Source organism: Lineus longissimus, chromosome 1, assembly GCF_910592395.1.
Source record: "Lineus longissimus chromosome 1, tnLinLong1.2, whole genome shotgun sequence".
NCBI lineage: Eukaryota > Metazoa > Nemertea > Pilidiophora > Heteronemertea > Lineidae > Lineus > Lineus longissimus.
Window position 1 is genome coordinate 27,850,256 of NC_088308.1, and position 23,565 is coordinate 27,873,820.

Here is a 23,565-nt window from a genome sequence, read left to right on the forward strand (position 1 = left end):
AAGAAATTAATGATTTTTTAGAAACTACGGTTAGGGTTTGGCCGCGCCTGAATACAAAGAAACTCTCTAATGAGACCTGTGGCCCCGCACTTTCGAAAACGAGGCTATCAATCAAGATGGACGAACGGCAAGGGCGAACGGGACGCGAGGTTTTTTTTTACAGGTAGGTTCGTACCATCGTGTACATTGACCGCCAATCAGAGCTCAGTAACTTCGCCTGACGTCATCAAGTAAGACACGCACGTGTTGTTAGTCAGTAAACAAGATCAGCGATGCACATTGACAATTGGTGCGAGTTCGAATCTCGAAGGACCCAAACAATTATGCACTTTTTGTTTTTATTGCTTTGTTCATTTACTTAGTTATTTTTGATAATAAATTAAATGTACACAGTGGTACGAACCAACCTCCGGGACTACCAGTTGTTTAAGGCCAGGGGTGGCAGCATAGACAATTGACCTGCGACGCACCTGCTACCTAAGTGCCAAAGTGGATGTAATGCCGAGAGAATTTGCACAGTATATAAGGGTCTCGTTATACATGTATATTAAACCATGTTCATGCTTGCTTTGACTTGATGATATGAGGGAGCTTGTTCAGGGGTTCCAGCTGTAAATCGTCCCCCGCCCTAAAAACGGGCGATATTTTTAATTTTTAGTAATTGCCAAGTTCTATTTTCTTAGCACAGATGGCAGCACTAGAGAAGATGAGTGTTGCGCGGATATATCAGCTTCGAGGACGTACCGGCGTGTCCTTCAGAAATGACTTCTGTCAATGAGACACTAATACTGAAATGGGTCATAACTTAAGTACGTTTGCATCTCGTCAAGCGCGGGGGGGAGGGGCAACGCTGCTAGGGTCTTGATCACGAACATTGGAGATAATTGACCAACTTATATCTGTAAGTCACACACTCTCCGAAGACAGTCACAACCCTGGAGGAGACACTACAAATTGTATTTTGCTTCATCATTACATCATCGGAGACTGACCCACAGATTACCAGCTCAAAGTCAGCAAGTAGGATCTGATATATTGAACCAATCAAAACTCAATATAAGAACATGATCGATCGAATTCTCCGTCTCATCCTAGAATCGTGCAATGTAGATCTAACACAACAGCTCGACCCTGCCACAGAGAAGACAGTTATAATCAATTTATGTCTTCGATATTCAGATTGAGTCTTGTGTGTTTGAAAGATTCTTGTGTTTATTGGCAACTGTCTCCCACCTTCCCGATATTATTGTGTTGTAGCCTGACTATCGTTGTGACAATTAGGTTACAACCTGGTCTACCTAAGGGTTAGACACCTCGACATGACCACAGAGAAGACAGTTCACAGCCTTGCTGCCACAGAGACAATGTTGACTCCTGGCCTATCTGAGGGTGAGACACCTCGACATGACCACAGAGAAGACAGTTCACAGCCTTGCTGCCACAGAGACAATGTTGACTCCTGGCCTATCTGAGGGTGAGACACCTCGACATGACCACAGAGAAGACAGTTCACCGCCTTGCTGCCACAGAGACAATGTTGACTCCTGGCCTATCTGAGGGTGAGACACCTCGACATGACCACAGAGAAGACAGTTCACAGCTTTGCTGCCACAGAGACAATGTTGACTCCTGGCCTATCTGAGGGTGAGACACCTCGACATGACCACAGAGAAGACAGTTCACAGCTTTGCTGCCACAGAGACAATGTTGACTCCTGGCCTATCTGAGGGTGAGACACCTCGACATGACCACAGAGAAGACAGTTCACCGCCTTGCTGCCACAGAGACAATGTTGACTCCTGGCCTATCTGAGGGTTAGACACCTCGACATGACCACAGAGAAGACAGTTCACAGCTTTGCTGCCACAGAGACAATGTTGACTCCTGGCCTATCTGAGGGTTAGACACCTCGACATGACCACAGAGAAGACAGTTCACAGCCTTGCTGCCACAGAGACAATGTTGACACCTGGCCTGACTGAAAGTAGACATCCCGATTATTTTTATCGAATTTCCCTCTTCCTTGGTTCCCCAATTGAAGAAACAACAGTTTAAACAAGAAGTATTTTATTTTATTTACAAACAAATAATTCTGTACACAACATGTCAAAGTAAAATAATAATAATACATGTAAATGGATTCTTATTCTCATGCTGCCCTAGACAGAATCAGTCTGCCAGAGGACAGGGCTGTATTTAAATGTTTGGTCATGGGGGGGGGGGGGGCAGAAGGCTCTCTAGGAGAAGGTGTGTGTGTGTGGGGGGGGGGGTCAGAACACCTCTTTTCCTCCCAAATCTACATACACCCTCTCCACACGGCGTCTGGCATGGAAAAAGCAAGCTGATTGCTTTCCACTGATATCACTCTCAGTATCCCAACCATTCATACCATACTTCCTAACGGTTCTGAAATGTTTCTTACTGGATTTCCTGATCCTCTCTATTGATCAAATCAATACCTAATAATCTAGTAGTTGCCATACTGTAAGTCTAGAGTGTCAATTTCATCTCGTAAGTGATCAATCAGATTTGTGATTTCTGATACTCTGTTTCGATTCCTTGTGATCTCGTCCTCATGCAACCCCTCGATCATATTTGACATCCAGGAGTTGATCCTTGTCACAATGTCGTCCTCTCGGTTGTCAATCTTCAAGAGATGGACGTCGTGGCTGGATGTGACAGCATTGATGATCGTGTCCTTGTCAACAAACAGCTGAAATAGAAACAGGTCATTGTATGGTTTGTTTCGCAGCAAAGTAAACCTTAATTTCAAAGTCAACAACTTCTAGTAAAAGAATGTTTCATGTCTGAAAGGACTGCCTTTGATAGAACGGGAGTCGACTGGACAGACCACTCACCAGTCTGAGGTCTTCAGGGATCTCATCATCGAGCTCATTCTTCACCACCTTCTCGAGAGTAACAATGGCAATCTCCAAAAGCTTCTCATGATGCATATTCTCAAGGTCACGGCATTGCGAAATTAAACCTTGCACATTCTCTATGAAGCTTGACACCATGTCTGCCAGGTTGCGCTCAAAGTCTTTGATGGACTCCTGTAAGATAACAAGCAAGCGATGAGACGAGACTGCAACACTCTTGCATAGGCCTCCACAGTACCACACTGTTGAAAGAAAGATATAATGAAGCAACTTATATATGGTATGGTATTGGCATCCCAGTAATAGACACCGATTCTCACTAGGGGATGTGTCAACATATGCAATACCCTGTTATAACAGTCACTGAATGTGGCTAGAAATTCGACAACACAGGAGAAAGACATTTCTGTGTTTGCTGCCAACTTTAAATACTTGCCTCCAGCTGATCCACCAGTTGTAATTCATATCCCATCAGTTTATCTCGAAGTTCAGACACTTCATTATGATAGTCCGTAATGCTGGTCTCCACTAGCTTCTGTTCGGTATACTGCGGCAGTTCTTGGAATAACTGGAAGAAACCATTTATCTGGGTAAGATATCTCTCCTACATGGATGTAAACAAAAGGTTATTCGAGGTTGTGACATTGTCCTTTCCTGGAGGAGATAAAACAAGGGGTACTTAGCTTCTTTCCACAACTGCTTTTTTAGTTTCAAGACCATGATTGCAAGTTGGCTAGGATACCATTTATTGTCTAGCCCACTGCACAGTGTTTTAGGCAAGAGCACTGTTTTTAAAAACATCTAATTTCTATAAATAAAAACAGAACACTTCTCAGTAATAAACTTAAGTAAGTATGCTAACCTTCTTTTTAAACTCCATGAAGTACGCAATGCCTAGCATGCCCATCTGCTTGTTATCTTGCTTGGCTTCATCGACACATTCAGTAAACTGGTGGACTTCCTCTTCACGTTTACTATGCTCCTCGAGACCATACTCGAATATCTGTAGACACACTTGCACAAACTTCTCTTTGAAGGTAATAAGGAGTTCATCCACAGTTGGCATGAAGTTGAGTTTCTGGCCCTCAGTATCCTCCTGGTATAGACTATCAAACAGATACGGCCCATTCAGGTTTTCGATGTAACCAGCCTTGTGGCGTTTCAATTCTCCATCCCTCATAGTCCTCTCTCCTTCTTCTCTCTCCTTCTTTGCTTCATCATGATCAAGCTCCTCAATGGCAGTCTGGTAAAGTTCATACGCGGATCCTTTCTGCAAGTTTAACAGAAGATTTTTACAACAATGACCGATGTTCTTTTGTCACGGAGCTCAACTAATGATACATGGAAGCCAAAGTGGCAGAAAAAGCAATGCAAAGATTGTCTCAATGCCAGTGGAGTTTGATATGCCAATAAGTTGGCTCACATAATTGAAACAAAAAAATGCACAGGCAAAAGTACAAATTTTTGAAACAAATCTGGTATAGAGTGAATCATATTATCTCAAGACTCATACTCACAGAATTCTCATCAATCAGTCTGTAGTCAAGATAATCGAGGTTTGGCAGATGAGCAATCACAAACACTTTGTACTCTGAGAGATCACAGAAGGGATTTCCACTTAAGTTTAGCGTCCTCAGCTTCTTGAACCTCCGTAAGTATACCAGCTGAACAGGAAAGAAAAATAGTCACATCAATAAAGGTACAGCAGTAAAAATTAGGCAATTTATTACAAGCTCTTGCTCTGGTTCTCTTCTAGTAATGCCGGAAAACCAAAATCACGTATGGCTTCTTAAGTTGATGAAGGTCACTGTGACTGAGGACATTTCCAAACTCAGCATGTACGTGTATGACCAGGTTTCAAGGGATGAAGGAGGTTGGGCTTCAAACTGGCTAACCCCATCCACCATAAGAAAAGTTTTATAATCCAGCTGCCTGGGTACTCACATTGTCCAGTTCTTTTAAGTTGTTATTTCCAATCGAAAACACATGGAGATTAAGTGTCTCCATGTTCTCAATTCGAGATATTCTGTTGTTGTAAAGTGTGAGGTCTTCAAGTCTGGTTAATTTATCCAGGCCCTCGATGGCTTCGATATTGTTGAAGGATAAATCTGCAAACAACGAATGAATAAGGTTAAGGAAAATACTGCACAGGAAAACTTCAATTCATTTCTGGTCAACAAAGGAGATTCTATCTATGAATAAATCTATTCTAAGTCGTCACACACGCATGAGCGGGATATGGTCAAATCTTCAAGCAATAATATTACAAAACTTGATTAAGAATAAGATAAGAATAAGATTAACATTTTTCTCAAAAGAGGATGAAAATCAGTGTCCTTGAAATCAACTGGTAGCATTCATAAACTTATCATAACTTCAATAATCTTGGTGTCTTTGTGCTCATTCAGTCATTGCATAGCACCACGACAAAATAGTATTGATTTTGATTAAGAACCTTGTCAGCTTACCTAACCAGACAAGATTCACCAGCATATCTAAGCCTTCAATTTTTTCAATGATGTTGTTGTCCATCTGTAACTTTGTCAGACTGGTGAAACACCACAAATTGTCAATCTTCAAAATATCTGAAAAAAAAGCCAGCCCGATAAAATAAAGCACAGGGTAACTTTACAGTGAGACTGGTCTTTTATTATATAAATGATGGTCTTCCGACATGTGTTCAAAAACAAGATTTTCGTTTTGACATTCATCATCTTCATCATTCTGGCATCATCGCCCACATTTGGGCAATCAGTACCAGATAAAGTATCACACTGTTTATTACAACAAAGTTTGGAGCAACTGTGCTAAATGCTAGGAATGTGTACATAATGTACAGAGGGACAGAGTGTACATAATGTACAGAGCTACTACTATGAGTACTACTGTCCCGGCTATTCTGTAGTTAGGCCCAAAGGTTACTTACTTTTAAAATCTAACCTCAGAGCTAAGACATCAGCAAAGTCGATGCCTTCTTGTTTAGCTATTCTACCAGCTTCATCTCTCGGTCCCTGTTCCTCCACTGCCCTCTGTAGCATGTCCTCATCAATCACAGAGGGCTCAACAGCATCATAAAGACGACTCATCTTGGCTCGACTGAAACAGGAGGACTCTGTTGATTTCAACTTCATGGCTGATGAGATGTTGAATACATTAAAGGTAAAGACTGACCACACAACTAGGACGAGGACTAGGAGTACATAGTCTCAAAAATGACTCACATCACAGTGGACAGTGCATACAAGGCATACAACAATCATGCATACAGTTTTGTATGCATTTGCATGTTTGAAAATGAAAGTGTCACTTCTCAGACTCAGTATGTATATGTCTTTGTAAGGACATTTTTCAGACCATAAATGACAATGAAATAACTTTTCCTATGATAAAAGATATAGCATTAAAAACAGGTTTGAATAATAACCTTCACTTGTGGAATCTTTGGGGTAATTTCAGGGTTATTTGTTGGATTTTCTCATTGAGATGTTCTGAAGAAAGCGTCACCGTTGTCGAGGCAACCCAACCTCACGCAACTGCGAGAAAAATAATAATTTTTTGGAAATTATCAGTAAAATTTATTTTGCCCTGTTCAATCGCAGTAGTTACCAGCACAGCCGTATATATTTAACTTTATGTTTTTAGCGTCATATTTTTGTTTTCTTCCTTCCGCGATGACGTAATGTTTAATTTCCCAAAATGGCGAATTTCTTTCAAGGCAATCCGTTCAGCACCCAAGTGGGTCAGCTGATAGGTTAGTTTCTCTCTATATTTTCTTATTTGCGTCTTTGATTTTACATAAGCTGTTTCAGGAGAATCTATTCTATATATTTACAAAGTGTCAAGCCCTTTTACTGTCGCACATTGGCTGTTTCTTGGTTCTCTTTCGGTGGTGTTTTGTGGCCTTCGCGGCATATCATGTACATTCTCCTTCACATTTACACTACCGTATAGTGCTGCCCTCTATCACGGTTTACTTGTAAACAATAACAAAATGAAATGTCATTTTTTTATTGATGTTCATGCATGTCATGTGCTTTATGATATATTCTTGCTTGTCAATCTTCTTAGCTTTTTTTGCATTTTAATGTGAATGATGAACATGAAATTATGAAAAAAATTTTCATCAGAAATCAGTTGTCAAATTTCTGCAACTGTGACGTTATGTTTTTTACATTTCGCAATGTCAATAGACTAGTCAATAGGCATGGCATGATGCATTGTCAAGATGTTTGTTATTACCGGCAAACATCGTGACAATGCATCATGCCGTGTAGACATTTGTATTGCGCATTATTTGTTATTACTGGCTGATAAACTTTCAAATGTGGTCTGTTGACTGAAGTTGGCTCAGGCCTTCTGATGTGTTCTTAGTGTGCTCATTTGGTTTTTTTTGGCTCTGTCTGGTTCATCATAGTTACCTTATTCATACTAGTATAGTATAGGCAGAGGCAAGGTGGATTAGGTTATGTTACACAAAGTAGCTGATGCTTGTAGGTGTCTCCATTATCTTGCACTTGCAGTACATCATTGTTCATTCATTGTAAAAAAACTTTATACACTTTTAATGATTATCATGTGATTGTTTACTGGTGTAAATAGTAGGTCATGTTTTGTCCTGATCATTGTGTTTAAGTAGTAGGCATACTATATTCATGGAGGTAATACCTCCATGCTATATTGTACTTCTACAGAATGGAGTGTAACTTCTACCCGGCTCAGGCAGTGTTTTTGTCAGGGTGGAAATTAAGGGGGGTGTGTGCAAAATATTAATGAAATATTTTGGAATATGTTATTTTTAAAAAGGCCCTCCTGAGACATTTTTTGCTCGTGATATCACAAAAATAGTCTACTTTTACACCCCATATCATAGAAATGTCCAACGTGTGTCCAATCTTCGCTTCACTGCAACAGTCGCAGGCCAACAGGCTCACAAGGCCTTCGACCTTATAATGATGATGATGATGACCCTTTCATTTCACTCCCACACCCAGGTTGACATGGTTGAGGTCTATCACTCAACTCATTCAAGCACCCCAGTCTGTGTTAGCAGACAGAGGGGGGTCACCATTAAGACACCACAGATTGTCCCAATGTTGTATCATGAGCAAATTTTACCTCTACAACAGGAAACCTTCTGTCATGCAGTGCCCTTCTAAATCTACCAAGATTGAGCAATATTGAGGGGCCACGATGCATAGGCAATCGTGTGGTTACTGCTGGTTTAAAAAAACAAATTATTAATCTAAATCCAATGGAAGGCAACATTTAGATGACCTTTTCTTTATTGACCTTGACCTTTTGAAAGATTGCCTTTGATTTGAGTTCATACAGCCACACCCATTGATTTTATCATGGTACGCATTGTTACATGTATGTGGAATAATAGGATCAATACATGTAAGCTTATCAATCATTCAAGTAGCAGGAGGCAGTCTTGTGAAGAGGTTAGATAACTGTTGGTTTATCATTTCAGAGAAGGGGACAGATGGGACCCAAGACTCTGAGAACTGGGCACTGTTTATGGAAGTGTGTGATATCATCAACGAAACAACAGATGGGTGAGTCTCAGTCATAATCGGGCTACAGTCTTGTTTTGGTGGATCATGTATTGTAAGGTCCCATCAATATTCAGTACAGATATTTGTTGTTTGATGGAAAATGGTATGTCAGCCTGCTCATGGGAACAGAGAATTTCCACATACATGTATAGACAAGAAAATTGTGTAGAAAAGTAAAGTTGTGTGGTCCAATGGAATGGCCAAGCACCAATATGTAATCTACAATGAAATTAGCTTGCTATTGATTACATAGTCGCAGTTGTGCTAATTGCTCTCGCTGGAGCTACATTGTACATAGCGCTGGAGCAGGCCATAAACCAACAATGTTTTTGTAATCGTAATGTATGAGATACAAATTTTGAGTAACCAAAGGTTTCAAGCATTCGGTGTGCATACTTGGCAGCTTGCTTATTCAAGAATTATCTAATCCTTGCCATCTGCATAGCATAAGTGTCCGTGTTCTATATTGGTACATATTTTTTCAGGCCCAAGGATGCCATTAGAGCCATCAAGAAAAGGTTGAATAACAATGTAAAAAATTCCTTAGTTTTACATTATACTCTCACAGTAAGTGTTCACTTGTCAAGTAGGTTGTCCGCCAGAGGAGGGACAAAAAAATTGAGAACATTTTTTTTCTGAAATTTTTTTCTTTTGCTATATGACCCCTCCCGAGACGTTTTTTGCAGCTAAAGTCAAATACCTTTAATTGGCTCCCTAATCGGTAGTGAATGCCCTGCTTTTACGATATCTGTCCTCAAAATGTCAAAGTACAACCCCCTTGAATCTTTTGAGGTAAGGGGGACATGTCCTCCAATCTCCCCCTGACTTGTTCTATCAGCTATTCAATTCCTGGAGTCTTTGAGAAGCAGGTGAAATGTCATGCTCCTGTTTAGAGAAGCATCTGCATGGTGAAGGTCCTTGTGTAAGAATGCATTGCAAAAGTTCAGCCATGTTGGTGGTTCTACCTGGAGTCGAACCCACAACCTTAAGATTATGAGTACAGCACCCTAACTATTTCAGCCCAATCTCACTCTCAGTATGTCTTGGTTGCTGATGATGTGTTCCTGTTTTGTAGTTGTTAGAAACATGTGTGAAGAACTGCGGGAAGAGGTTTCATGTCCAAGTAGCAAATAAAGACTTCCTCCATGATATTGTCAAGATCATCGGTCCCAAGAACAACCCATCAGAACAGGTGCAAGAAAAAGTACTCAGTCTTATCCAGGTGCGTAATCTTCTAAATCATTTCTGAAAATTGTATTGTTGTATTTCTAATCTAAGTGAAAACTATTCTGTCTGTTCTTTGCTATCCGTCAAGCCTTTCTCTGACTTTGTTGTTCTGTAGGCCAGCCTATAGACTGTTCAGTATTGAGAAACACCAGAACGATGGTTGGCTCTTGATGGATTCAATACCATGTTTGGCAGTTTTAAAATTCAATACTAATAGCTTCCTTCTTTGCTGTGATGCATGAAAAGATAAATGTCAATAATTAGTAAGAAAGGTCACTGTTCACGTGCATACGTATAAATGAACAATCTCTGGCATGCAGACCTGGGCAGATGCTTTCCGAGGACAGCCTGATCTAAAGGAGGTGGAGAAAACCTACGCAGATCTGAAAAGCAAAGGGATTGAGTTCCCTATGACTGATTTGGATGCCCTTGCACCCATACATACACCAGCTAGGAGTGTTCCAGAGCCTGAGCAGCCAGCCTATCAGCCACCACAACAGCCAGTGTCCCCACAGCATCAGCAGGTCGCCCCACAGCAGAGACCGCAAGGACAAGGACAGGTGGGTCTACTCTCAACAGCAGAGGTTCATCTAACCCTTACGTGGTGGAAAAGCCTCTGTCAACTTAAGCTAATGAAGAATTGGGTACTTGCATTACATGTTTTAAAGCACTGGTTGATTTTGGTCCCTGCCATTGGACAGGTAGCGTATCACAGCTAGTCATACATGATAGAATACAGCAGTGTGATTAAAACACTTGCATTTCTGACACCCATCAACAGTAGTCTCATATTTTGCTTTAGTCTGTTGTTGCAGGACACATACTTCATTGGAAACATGTGTCTCGTCTCTCATGTAACTTTCCTCTGCTCGCTCTTCCAGCCGCCCACGATGATGTCGACGGGCCCTGTGAACCCCAGTGCAGAGCAGCTGGCCAAGTTGAGGAGTGAACTTGATGTTGTCCAGGGCAATCTGAAGGTGTTTGGTGAGATGCTCACTGAGATGACCCCCGGACAAGAGGACCCGTCTGACTTAGAATTATTGCAAGTAAGATATCTTCAGAGATGGGAATCCGGTGGGCTCATTAGAAATATCTTGATAGAAAAAAACTACGAGAAAATGTCAGAGAGAAAACTTGATTATTACCAACAGTGGATTATTATTGTGATGTGGTTCCCGTATTCTGAATCATTGAAGTCAGCAAAATGGAAGCATAAAAGGCTTGTTGAACTTGGGTTGAGCTGTGGAGTTGCTTGAAAATGAACTGGCCACACTTTTCAGTTTGAAACTTACCTTTTAACACTAAGGTGATTTGTTAATTGGTAGTGTCCTGTGAGTGAGACGCCTTGTATTTTGTATTTCAGGAATTGAATAGAACATGTCGGCAGATGCAACAAAGAATCGTAGAGTTATTAGACAGAGTGGCAAATGAAGAGGTCACCGGTGAGTTCTTTCCTCGATATTTACTTGTGGTAAGCTGTGTACTCTGCTGTGAAGTCTGTCACATGCAAATTTGTCTGTTTAGTTGTAATCATCTACAATTTCAAATAATATTGTTTCAATTTCAGGTGAATTATTACGAGTTAATGACGACCTGAATAATATGTTTATCCGGTATGAGCGGTTTGAACGGTACCGGACAGGAAACCCTGGGCAGACGCCAGACAATGAAGATGAGAAAGAATACCCCCCTCCAACGACAGTAGCTCCTCCACCTCCATATTCTGCTGTAAGTCTTCTTACTATTAACAATCTTCTTGACAATCTGAAGCAAAAAAACTAGTAGTCCTCCTACAAGTTAAAATCTGCGGCTCAAACTTTCCAGTCCATGTCAAAGAGCAAGAAAGTTGGTGGTCCTTCGTCAGGTTATCTTGTAATGAGAGGCATTGTATTGGACCACTGGCACGGTGCTGCCATCATTCGCAGTGATGGGGTTGCAACATTGAACTTGGAGAAATCCATAGAACCCCTTTCAATTTCATTTATCTTAACTATTCCCGAGAGGTTTACTGGTAGCATATGTGTAGTCTGCTACATTGTGTACCTGTCTCTGAAAATTAATAGATTACAAATTCGACCTTTCCAGGCAATGATGACAAATGAGGCACCTCCATTGATTGATCTTGGCAGTGAAGGTCAGCAGACTAATGAATTGACGTCACAACTTGCGGGAATGAGTAAGTCCACTTAGCTTTCATGCTTTACCAGTAACCATAACTCTGATCGTCATATATTCTGAGTGGCCAAAACAGTGTGACTCTGTCCTGCTTCATTTTGACCAGACTTGAACATCCTGACCAATCAGACTAATCAGGTGCCACATCCTTACAACAGCAGCAGAGCATTTTTCATTAACGCGGATAAGGTCTGAAGATTTGTTTTGTTGAATGATGACATATTGAATTAAAGTGCGAGCTTTCTCTTCAAGACATCACAACAGCAAGTGTAAGTAATGCACTTGGGAAACTGGAAACCACTAAAGCTCTAAACATGGCCCCTAATGCTGGAAGGTGTGTACTCAAGCTCTTTGTCACTGATCACCAGTTTATGGACACAACATGCAGTTGACCATCAGTTCTTACTTAGATTGCGAATCCTAGTTTGAGACAAAATTTACAGCCACTTGGCTGCTTTGTATTCATTCCATGGCACTCTTTGTAATCGGTGTGGTCTTGAGTCCTTCACCCGAGTGCCAGTATTTCATGTCTCACTCCAACAGGAAAGAGCTGGTGGTTGAACCTGTGTGTGCTTTTGACTGGTTAATCACTTAGTGTGTCGGTAGATTATCTTTGTGAAAAGGTAGAATGTGTTCTTGATAGACTTGGCTCGTGTCAGTACAAACTGATTATGACTTAGCCTGGCACCTTTTACCACTTTGCCACTGATCTCCCCAGTTATGAGTCTGACTTGTAGTTGTGAAATGCTACTCACGGTGTGTATGCCCTCACAGGCCCAAAAAAATTTAAGTATGATGTGTTTGATGGTACTAACCTCATCTCAGACCACTTTCTACCTTTGAAAAGTGTTCAAGACATGTACAACCATACATGTCACCAACGTCTGTTCACCATTACATCATTTGCTACACCTCTGATCACACAGTTTGGCAGCAGATCAATATGATTGGCAGCTTATCTTGGTTTTGTCTTCATTTGTTTTCATATTGTTAGGTACATGTAACTTGGATGTGTTTACTTTGGTTATTTGTTTTGCACTGTGTTTCTGTATTCATTATGGTCGGACATGAAAATAGAGAAGATTTGAACATTTGGGGGGAAATTCTAGGAAAATGGGTAAAAGTTTTCTCTCTCATCAGTGGGGCCGGAATATTTTCAAAAAAGGAGAAGGCAGTGAGATTGAAGAAAGCTGTGAGAGGGGTGACACGACCACTAACACAAACTGCATGGTCAGAGGAAACATATCACACAGCTGATGTAATAGATGCAATTTCTTTGTTTATCAATCATCCTTGATACTGGTTTGTATTCAGGCGGTCCTGGTTCATCAAACACTAACAACCTAATTGGTTCCCGTGTCAAGTAGCATCAGACATTTACTTTGAGAAGTTGGGGCTAGTTTGAGAGAGGGTGAAAATAGCCACTAAGCTGTCTCGCGATTTCCTCCAAATGCCCTCAGACGACCTTGTAGTTGGTTTCAGATGTCTTGAGGTTTGAGTCAATGAATGCTTGTCTGCTGTATGCAGATATTGTGAGTTGATATAGTCATCATCAGCTAAACAGAGTACCCCAGTAGATCAGGAATGATTGATATAATTGGTGTGTCGTTTGTTTTGTTTGGCAGTTTCTTTGTGTTGTCACCACTTTCACCTTGTTTCTTTTGTGGCTTATTTTGTGTAGATCTTAGTGGTGGTAGTGTTAGCGGTACCCTTGGACAGATGCCCACCATGGCTGCTACCAACTCATCTCCTTCCAACAATCTTTTGGATGAATTTGATATGTTTGCCGCCTCTCGGCAGTCGTTTGATCAGAATAAACCAATGAAGTAAGTTCTGTCAAGTTGTACACATCTTCACGAGATAGTCATAATTGTTTTGTAAACGAATCAATTGATTGGAAGGTCGTCTTCAGGTCACGAAATCTAAGAAAATGTGGAAAGTACATTCCTGCATGTGGTTGTGATACATTAAGAGTACATGTAGGTGATTGGTCTGCAGGCTGACCACAGAAGTAGAGAGAACCAATCAACAGAAAGTCCAACTGTAAACAGTGTTGGATTGGAATATCATTTGTGATGGTCCCTGTGCATTGGGCTGTACTTATGATGGGGTGCTTTTCAGCTCAAGTTCTCTCTTAACTGCTGTCAGTGCTGATAAGATTCTGAATTTGCTACATGATTTTACTCTTGGTTATTGTTGTTTCTCTCAATCCATATTTCAGTGTGACATCAGTGTACTCTAACCAAGAACAACCACATGAGGTCCATACTGGGATATCGTCAGCTGTTAATGCAAAAAACCAAAATTATGGAAATAATGTAAGTAAAAGATTGCTGGTCTGATTTGGAAACAGTTGAATGGTCCAAGTGAGGAGTGTATCTGTGTTGTTTTAATGAAATTGCACTTGTAATTTCAATCCATTTGTTCTTGTAAGAGATTATGGTGAGTGGTTAGTCTTCCAGTATCAAGGAGGACCCTGGTAAAAAATTGGCAAATACTTTTCTATTCTGAAGCAAGCTAGCTTATTCTGGCAATATGTGTGTCCTCTGCCTCTGCTACAAATAATTTTGTCTGGCTGATGGCACTATCAGTGCAAAAATTTCACCTTACCCTCGTCTTCTAGGTTGAACAGACACTTGATGTGTATGGGGTCTGTATTATTCACTTTCTCCTTTCATATGGTGATTGAGATTCTTTTCAGTTGTTGTTTCATTTCAAAAGTGTAGTTCAACCTTGGATATTGCTCACATCTTCCCAGAGGTGATTTGACAGAAACAAGACCCTACCAGTAGTGTGTTATGTTTAAATACGAATGTGATGAAAACTTGCATGTGTAGTATTTGTAATGACATAAACTCTGACAAGCCATTTAGACTGACTGACATCCACACGGTGCCAGTTCTGAAAAGATTTCTGTGTCGGTCCACCTTTATCGTCTCTTCTCAAGAACGTACAGGAAATCATGAGTCAACGTCCTTATTTTCACTTCTGTGTCAATGGTTTTTGTTTTATTGCTTATTCATGGCGATTTGATCAAAAGAAGTATGAGATAAAGAACTGTGCCCTCGTCCGTCCCCTCAATTAGATTCACCACCAGGGGTTTCTACTGACCTTTATATCAGCAGACTGATTGATAAGCCATTCGAGGCATTCATCCACTTTCAGCTGCCAGAGATATCGTAAGCCCTTTTATTGAACTGTATTCGGAGGGCATAAAAATGCATGTTGTTCCAATGATTCGTGTGGTTCATTTTACGCCAGGCCCAAATTAATTTTTTCAGCTGTTTTTGGTTCGTCTTGGTTATTTTCATTTTCAACAGTACAGTAGACGTTTTCAAGTATTCTGCCTTCTTGGTGACAGTCCTTTGTTCTGCTTAGCATTACAGCTTGTCTGAACTGGTCATGGTTTGATCGGTCTGACTTATTTTCCAGCTTTTGGACAACGAAAGGGATTTGGATGAAATGGACGATTGGGTGCAGAAAGATAAGGAAATAGTGAGTAGCTGGGTGCTCTCCTATGTAAATTACTAGTTGCCTCGGTATTCTTTGCTTTGTTCACTCAATGCATCCATTAACTATAAAACAATTTCCACTACTCATGTGTCCAAGTTGTGCAAAGTTCAGTTGCTCGTTTGTGAACTTACGTTACTGTAAAGAGAGAAGCCAGCTGGTTTGATACTGAGTGTTTGGCCCACAGTCATGGCTGGCCAGAGTTTCTAATCTAACAATAGCTCATTCCATAATCCTGTAAATGACTGCACTGCCTGTTGATACTACTTTAATTTGGTTTTAACTCCACCACAAAGAAGAGCTAATTACTGCATTCATAGATTAGTGGCAATTAAGTTTTTTTATGTTTGGCATGCATGAGTGAATGTCGCTCACAACAAGTAGAAAGTCTGGTTATTGAAGCATTCTTATGGAAGTGTTCTTGTGAATGTCTGGTTATAGGAAGCTTGGTGGCATAGTTTTTATAGAGAGAACAGTGGTGTAGGGTATGTACCTACTAGCTGCTGCATAACATCACCTGCAGGTCTCTGTGAAGCCAAAGTGCTTTTGCAATTGAGATCACTGCATGCCTAAATGTAGGCTCTGACACTGGTGACAGTCAATAACATGAGTTTTTGGTGCGAGTAACACACACAGACCAACATTCTCTAATATTTCTCTCCTTATTTTCAGGTCTAACTGTCTGTGCCTATTTTCAGCCATTCCAATGAGTCTGCCTTCACTCCTTGTTCTACAGCTGCTACTCTTCATTCACCACTTTCAGTTTGTTTATTCATCCTTCTGTGTCATCCTCCTTCCATAAATTAGCTGTTTAAAATGATTCCAGGTGTCGTTAGCAGTGGCCCGTGTAAAGTGAGGTCTTTAACCAGTTCACTATGGAGCGTTCGGCAAACTCATTTGGTTGACTATAAGGTCATGTTTTTTTGTAATGCGTCATATTACATCGCATCATGATGTCATCTTACCAATGTTTTGCAGAAGTGTGTCATCACACATAAAACAGGAATACCGGTCAACCATAGTGAAGTGGTTAAATCTGTTGATAAGTGAAAAAAGCTTTGACCCCACTACCAGTTGTTGAATGTGACCAGCCTGTTTGCTCTTGTCTTTCCAGCCTGGCCAGGATGAAGAGGGTGTGACCAGTGCAGAGTTTGATAAGTTTCTGGCCGAGAGAGCATCTGTGGTGGACACTTTACCAGATGTTCCCGATCATGATCCGACACCTGGTGGCAACGTGCCTCCTCGACCCAACAGACAACTACAGAAAGAAGACCAAGAGAATGCCATGTTTGCGCTTTAGGGTAACCCATGTGATAATAGTTTGCCAAGAGGCTTCATTTGAAAAGGTTTCTGTAGATGGATTGTGTTAGCAGTACATTCAGTATGCATCTACGTGTATTTAATAATACTGTTGTTGGGAACATTGTCGGCCCATAACATGTAATCTTGACCGTGTGGGGTTGTTGTTCATACTTGAGCCTCTGATGAGAGTTCATGGGTTCAGTTCTGCACTGACCCCTTTCAATCCTATTCTTATTCAGAAACCTTTTGAAATTTTGGCTGGTATTTCTCCATATCTGATGGTTTTAGAGGTGCAGCAAGGAGAGAAGTGCAATTTATGTTCAATCTATGAATGAGAGAAGTAGAATATTTGATTGATATTTCTCTTTTCTCTCTTAAAAATCTGGTGTCTTCATGGATGAGAAAATTAAGCAAAAGGTTGATTTTAAGAGGGCTAGTTGTGTGCTGAGTAAGACTCAACTTAGTAGCTCATTTAATCAGCGGTATGAATATATCTCTACATGTAAATAGAATGATTCTAATTTTGACCGAACAGTGCTAAAATGAGATCACATTAACATCAGCGATTTGTAACGATTATTTCACAAGTGTCACTTGTACTTGGAAATGTTTGAGAGTTCTGGTGTGTGAGAATAGAGTTTTAAATGGATGTGATTTGAGGGAATGGCACCATTGACACCCTTTCAAAAAGTTCAATTTTTGGCAAAACAAATTTCAAATCCATGCTCCTTTGCCCTTGGGGTAAAGACCTCCATTGCCCATTGTCCTCAGTCAATTTACCGTAGGCAAAATTTTGCCAACATGGCAATCTGAGACTTGTAAATATTGTATAATGTATCTTTATATATAGCTTACACTGTAGATCAGTTCAATGTGTGTCCATAACGTGCCTTCTGTGATGTATATGTTGTTGTCATGGTCTTCTAACGACAGAAAGTTTCATACTGTTGGGATATGACTTACTACATGTTTATGTGACGTGGTATGGCTATTGTGTCATCAAGAAGCCAGTGATACTGCTTTGTAAGTACATAGTCTTGTCTGACTGCCTGGCAGTTCAAAGCGTATTTGTGGCGATGGGGCAAAAGTCATCAAGATATTAGGCCCGGAGAGTGTATTTCAGCTACGTATCAGTATCCTGGAGGAAAGTACAGTCACGTGCCTGATGAATGGTGTGAGATGTGGCCTCAACTCAATTTCCTCAAATTAGGAATTTACTTCTCGCATTGATTTTGATATGTGTGATTTTCAAAAACAATTCAGAATTTGTATTTTTTTCTCTTCGTTCATGGCAATCCATCTTGAAGAGGCTGATACTGTTACCAGTTGTTGAGAATAACTTGTCTGTTTTCCTTTGCTGATCTCAGAACATTTGATGTGTTCTTAAGTTGGTTGGTGAAGCTTAGGATATCAAGAGCAGATATTTGGTCAACATAAGATAGGGTGACTTTAGAACTGCCATTCATATTCTATCTCCAGCATGTTCAAATTGTGGCTTGGCTCTCATTGCAGTGACGGCTTTTTGAATATTCTGTATATCGTAAAACATGTGCTTTAAGTATATATATTCGGTGTAAATTATGCAAAAATTATAATTGAATGTAATTTTTACTTTTTGCTAGAAATTTATTAGGCGCACAGCAGTGAGTGTTCTGTTGTATCCAGGTACAGGCAACCTTTCGACTGGGTTGGTGTTCGGGCTCATTCTCAATCTCCATTGATCAGAAATTGTTTGGCTTATGTTCAAGCAAGTACATGTATGCTCCTCTGTGCCAGGCCATGGCCATGGCATGTGTGGTGATGAAAGGCTTTATTATGAAAATTCTGCTTTAACATCAGTAATTGGTCACAAAGTGATGTGCTTAGTTTATTGGTACTTCCTTCATGTAGCAGTTGGGTAGATTAGGGGGGTATCATTTTGCACAAAATAGCAGGAGATTTCAGTGAATGACGAGATGTATTTGGCATATGTATAAATTATGCCTGTGGGAATCCTGCATCATCATTCATCATTCATAAGTGTCATAATTTGTATATATGCATTTTCAATTCTTTTTTCAAATTTATTTCTAATTTTCATCATGGCTAATATTCAGTATAAAATTAAAATGCTGTTATTCTGAGCATGTATCTTGGATATTGGATATAATACGAGTGGTCACAGTTATATGTATATGTATAATACCCCATTTCGTTGTCAGCTACTTAACCTCACTTTTCTTTCTGTGCAAACATGGCAAACTCTATCATACACTATCCATTTGATATTGCCACTGACTTAAGAACTGGAAAATGTAAGGTTGACCTGGTGAGATGATAACTATATCTTGGAAATGTATTCACACATGACAATTCAATTTGTGGTGTTTAAAACACCCAGATGTGTTACAGGTTCTTTAGAAAGAGGTTCAGAGAGAAGTATCTAGATAATATTGACCAAAACTGTTGAAGTTACATGGTGGCAAAGATGGTGGTCCTAGCTGAGATTAGACTTTCCTCGCCTTTGATAATCACCGACACAGAACAAACTGGTAACCTCGGGTGAGAATCTTGTTATAAGCTTTTGGAAATTCCTCGAGCCCACCTTGCTATTCATGACATGATCACCACTATTGCACCGTCAGGCCTCCATTAAAACCAGTAAACCTCTTGAAGTGAGCGCAGATTTGAGAGTAAAAACATCACCAAGTAGAGCACATTTCAAGGTTACCTGACTTCTGAGTCTGGTTGTTTAAAGCAAGTTTGGTCACTATGCAACTAAGCGTTAACTTAATTTGGTGATTTCTCCTTCATTTAAGTCCATAAGATTCAACACCAGCATTAGTGACTCGACTTGTTTTGAAGAACCGGGCCCTGTTCTGGAAATGTTCCCAGAATGTTTTGATGGATAATGTAACTATTGTGATTGAAAGAGAATGTGTGGCTTCACAACAGCTTTTGATATTTCATATTTATCACGTTCAGTAGGCCTTAATTTAAAAAGTTGTGAACTATGGGAATAAAGAGGTAATGCATCAGCATTATGTTGTATAGAATATGTCTTGATGTCTTCTTTCCTTTGACTCCAGCAGCCGGGAAACATCAGTTAGTCCGTGTCTTTCTTTGGACTGGGAAGTTGTGGAATGTGACCCTCACAGCCTTGAAAATCTCCGAGTCAAAATGTGTCTCTGCTGTCTTTGAAGTCAAGGGTAGCCAATGTCTCTCCGCTGCCTTGGAAATCATCGTGGAATGTGTCTCTTATTCTTGTTGCTACCCATGGAGGTGTCGTAGTGTGCCTTGTCCCCATTCAATATGCCTTCGGAGGTCACGTTCATACTGGCCATGCCTCACCATTTCCTGGACCTGTTCACAAGTTGAACCAGTCGACACAATCCAATGCTTCTGATCGGCTGCCTCACAAGTGTGGCAGAATCGCGCCTAGAACCCGTAGTTATCTGTTTAGCATGGTGCGAGAGCAAGAGAACCAACACCAGTACCGGGAATTCTACAAGAGTTGCTCTATTCGGTGTGAAAACAGGACCATAAGGCTCAAATGTCATAGGACCATTTTGTCTCTCATGGCCAGTGCTGGAGCCTCAATTCACCTTGAAAGGTCATGGCTACTCGGTCAAGGCTTCGATTCATTCAAAGGTGTAAATTACACACGTATACATGTCTACAAAGGGAATCCTTTGGGAGGACAATCTCCCGCAAATTCGGTCTGCAGAAACAAAAATAAGAAGTGCAACTTCAGATCTCGGTAGACTGATGCTTCCACCGCTCACAAAGACGGCTACTGTAGGTTACAAGAATAAGAAGAAGAATGTCTCTGAATTATATTTTATTTGTTATGACAGGAATAGAGTGATATATTATTAGGAGTGTATTTACAGGCAAGACTGTTGTCAACATATACCCACAATTTAAAATATGAATCTACACGAATTACATCCTACATGTATAAGTAAATGGTTGCATCATTTCACCAGCTTTATGATTCTCTACAAGAAAACCAAAAAACTTACATCAGGAGATCGGACTTTTCAAGTCAACACAGAACACAAGAAAGCTTTTGAAGCAAAACATTCTTTTAGGAACGAATGTTTGGAAAGCACATTTGGAATGTCATTTAATGAAATGGGGCAGTACAGCTGTTGAATAACACAAAACATTAGTCTTGATTTCTTTACCTGATCTTCAGTATTCAAACAGTTACTACCAAATAACAGATACACAATTTTAAAATCACATTTACCCAATACTGTACAAAACATTATGAAAATTGAAAGAGTCGCCAAGATCAAACAGTCAAGTATAATTGGGTCAAGATGAAAAACTGAACTCTCATTCAGGCGTCACCTTTTGTCATTAGTTTGGTAATGGTACACAAGATAATCCATAGTTCAAAAGGGTTTGGTACATAAAGCACATAGATATCTTGGGAGAATTTTTTCGATTCTGTATCATGTATTGGTATTTTTTGCAATGAGTCCTGAACAACAGTTCATTGAGCTCTTGAATAATATACCTGAAGACTTCACATATCTGATATAAAGTATAGCTGCGTGTATTACAATAAGTGAAAGACAGAGGTATTTTCTGATGAAGTTAATGAAAAACACTGATATAAACCAACCAATTATTAGTACATAGAAACATGTATAGTTACCATTTCAGCTTAAAACACATTAAGATAGAGCCTTTCACAAAGATGTTACTTTACCCTCTCCTTTTCTAAATGAGTACCCGGTATAAACATATACTCCTTTGGGACTCTGTACGTCTCAAAATGAAGTTAAGGCTGAAATGCTTGGTGATACTCATGATCTTAGTTACAAGTAATTTCATTTCTCTTTTTAAATGAAGTAGAAGTGGATATAATACTTGTAGACATCACTATCAGGTTCGCATACTTGTAGCTGATGTCTCATTCACTGGACATGAGCATCAGAATATCACAGACATAGTACCATCTTGACACTTGGTCCATCAGTTCCCGCTCAGCGAATCTGCAATTCAAATTGGTGTAATTTTAAAAACAGACGAGTGTTAAGAAAGACATTATGATTTTAACCATTCGTATATCAGTCATTATTTATGGCTACATTTTCTTGAGCATAAATATAATAGTTTAGACTACAAACAACCTTTATTAATGATTAACCCATGAAATGGAAAGAATCTCATTCACGCCGATAAGACAGTACATGATTTACCACTTTAGTACTATACATACATGTACTAATAACACGGCTGAATCGACTTACAAGAAATTACCATAAAAGTTGTATAGGCATTTACTTACCAGCAGCTGCATTCAAGTTACATTTACGCAGACCATTCACAAGTGAGTCAATCGTAGCCTTTTCTCCCTTCCTTTCATACCAAACACTAAAACTCTGGTATGTCTGTTCTCGCAGGTTATCTCGATCCCTTGCTTTGATATCAACGATGTCACCTTCAGACAGCCCTAGTCGTCGAGCTAAGTCCTTCCAATTCGACATGACAGCGGCATTGTCAGCCAAGTCGAGAAATACAGATGGGCTGACCTTTACAGCAGAACCTGAAGATAAAGACAAACACATGACAAAAGGAATAGAATGAGGTGCATCCAAGGAAGGGACAGAGATTTCTTGCTTATTCCAATTACTATTCTCACTATAGTCAGTGTATGTGTAATTGAGGAAAAACACTGTTTTTCCTCTGTAACAATATGTACATGAATATTGATGTTCCATCTATTGGAGTATTTTAGGGAGGTATATACATGTATGGGGGGAAGAGGGTAAGATATAGAGGAAACATCCTAACCGCTGACAGCAGCAGATTTCTCCTTATTTTTGTCATTATTCCTCTGATCTCGAGCTGCATCATGTTTCCTGCGTGCTTCCTCTACATCAGTCTCATCCAGCTTCGTAACAATGAATTCTTGATTTTCTCGGAGTGCCTGCTTCAGTGCACCATACGCATAAGGTCCTTTTTTAGGCAAAGTGTCCAAAATCTTTCGGACTTTGTTCCTATTTGTATCCATTTTGTTGATTCGTTCCACGTCATCTTCATTGAGGACTTGTTCTGAAAGAAGTCCATCGACTATTTCATCCGCTTGAATGTTCTGCACCAGATAATCTCTGTTGGTGGTTAAGCGGAGTTTATCATCTGATTCCATCTCTTAGGCAAGGTTAATGCCTGCTGAAAGTGCAGCGAGAGATTTAAGACAGAAGGTATGTATTCACAGTCAAAACTAATGTAGCCTACCAAACCCATGGCCATACTGTGACAGTAACTATCGTGGCACTATTGGTTCGACGTTTGTCAGGCTAACATATACTATTAATTGTACCCTTCCAAGCCTGGGAAGCAAATCAGAAGCAAGTAAGTAGGGCAAGCATCTATTTACTACAGCCCAGTGGTATGCTTTTTGAGGAAGAAACCTTTTTGAGACACCCTGTTACATAACATACGATTACGAAAGACTGTAGGCCTAGATTTTTGTCCGCAAAATTTATAACCATCTTAGAAAGCAGTTTAAAGTATTTTCAGCGGGATCCCATGTGGCAAATGATGTATGAATAGGAACTTAAGATCCAAAACAACATTTCAGTTAACTTCTTTACAAGTTTAATTAACGAATATCTCGGAAAAATACGAACTTATTCCCCAAAACAAAAAGAAACCAACCAGGAAGTGTTTTGGAACCTGAACTTTTCGCCCCCAGTCGTTTTGCTCCGATGACCGACGAATGATAAAGATTGAAAGACAAGTGACCTGCCAAAGATCACACATCATATGTCCAAACGATTCCTTCTTTGTAGATTTGACAACCCTAGCAAGCACATTACTATACTCTGCCACTTGTACTTTCTGGGTACTTTCTCAATCCCAACAAAAACCCCAAGCCAGGGAGCGAAACGACTGGAGGCGAAAAGGTTAGGAAG

The 23,565-nt window shown here is 40.1% G+C and overlaps 3 protein-coding genes across 8 annotated transcripts; 1 reads left to right on the plus strand and 2 right to left on the minus strand.

Annotated features, from left to right (window-relative positions):
• Nucleotides 1-2,057: 2,057 nt before the first annotated feature.
• LOC135482668 (dynein regulatory complex subunit 3-like) lies at nt 2,058-6,390 on the minus strand. The gene is made up of 9 exons (XM_064762922.1): nt 6,304-6,390; nt 5,806-5,975; nt 5,348-5,464; nt 4,824-4,987; nt 4,397-4,543; nt 3,742-4,149; nt 3,316-3,447; nt 2,859-3,053; nt 2,058-2,713 (listed from the first exon to the last, which is right to left on the minus strand). The coding sequence occupies exons 2-9, from the start codon at nt 5,963-5,965 to the stop codon at nt 2,468-2,470; spliced, it is 1,569 nt and encodes a 522-aa protein (XP_064618992.1). The 5' UTR covers nt 5,966-5,975; nt 6,304-6,390; the 3' UTR covers nt 2,058-2,467.
• Nucleotides 6,391-6,575: 185 nt separating this feature from the next.
• LOC135495537 (TOM1-like protein 2) lies at nt 6,576-19,686 on the plus strand. Of its 4 annotated transcripts, none has more exons than XM_064784319.1 (14): nt 6,576-6,630; nt 8,353-8,437; nt 8,923-9,004; nt 9,513-9,659; nt 9,985-10,224; nt 10,546-10,710; nt 11,028-11,106; nt 11,232-11,392; nt 11,750-11,840; nt 12,092-12,173; nt 14,061-14,157; nt 14,463-14,489; nt 15,272-15,334; nt 16,464-19,686. In XM_064784319.1, exons 1-14 carry the CDS (start codon nt 6,576-6,578, stop codon nt 16,647-16,649), a joined length of 1,560 nt encoding a protein of 519 aa, XP_064640389.1. In that variant the 3' UTR covers nt 16,650-19,686. The 4 variants fall into 4 exon arrangements, with proteins under 4 accessions (XP_064640389.1, XP_064640370.1, XP_064640380.1 ...); XM_064784300.1 differs by lacking the exon at nt 12,092-12,173 and adding an exon at nt 13,521-13,665; XM_064784310.1 differs by lacking the exons at nt 12,092-12,173; nt 14,463-14,489 and adding an exon at nt 13,521-13,665.
• Nucleotides 19,687-20,460: 774 nt separating this feature from the next.
• On the minus strand, nt 20,461-23,405 carry LOC135495552 (death domain-containing protein CRADD-like). Of its 3 annotated transcripts, none has more exons than XM_064784341.1 (4): nt 23,309-23,405; nt 22,442-22,819; nt 21,936-22,193; nt 20,461-21,639 (listed from the first exon to the last, which is right to left on the minus strand). In XM_064784341.1, the coding sequence occupies exons 2-4, from the start codon at nt 22,794-22,796 to the stop codon at nt 21,620-21,622; spliced, it is 633 nt and encodes a 210-aa protein (XP_064640411.1). In that variant the 5' UTR covers nt 22,797-22,819; nt 23,309-23,405; the 3' UTR covers nt 20,461-21,619. The 3 variants fall into 3 exon arrangements, with proteins under 3 accessions (XP_064640411.1, XP_064640419.1, XP_064640428.1); XM_064784349.1 differs by lacking the exon at nt 23,309-23,405 and adding an exon at nt 23,281-23,303; XM_064784358.1 differs by lacking the exon at nt 23,309-23,405 and adding an exon at nt 23,245-23,265.
• Nucleotides 23,406-23,565: the final 160 nt, after the last annotated feature.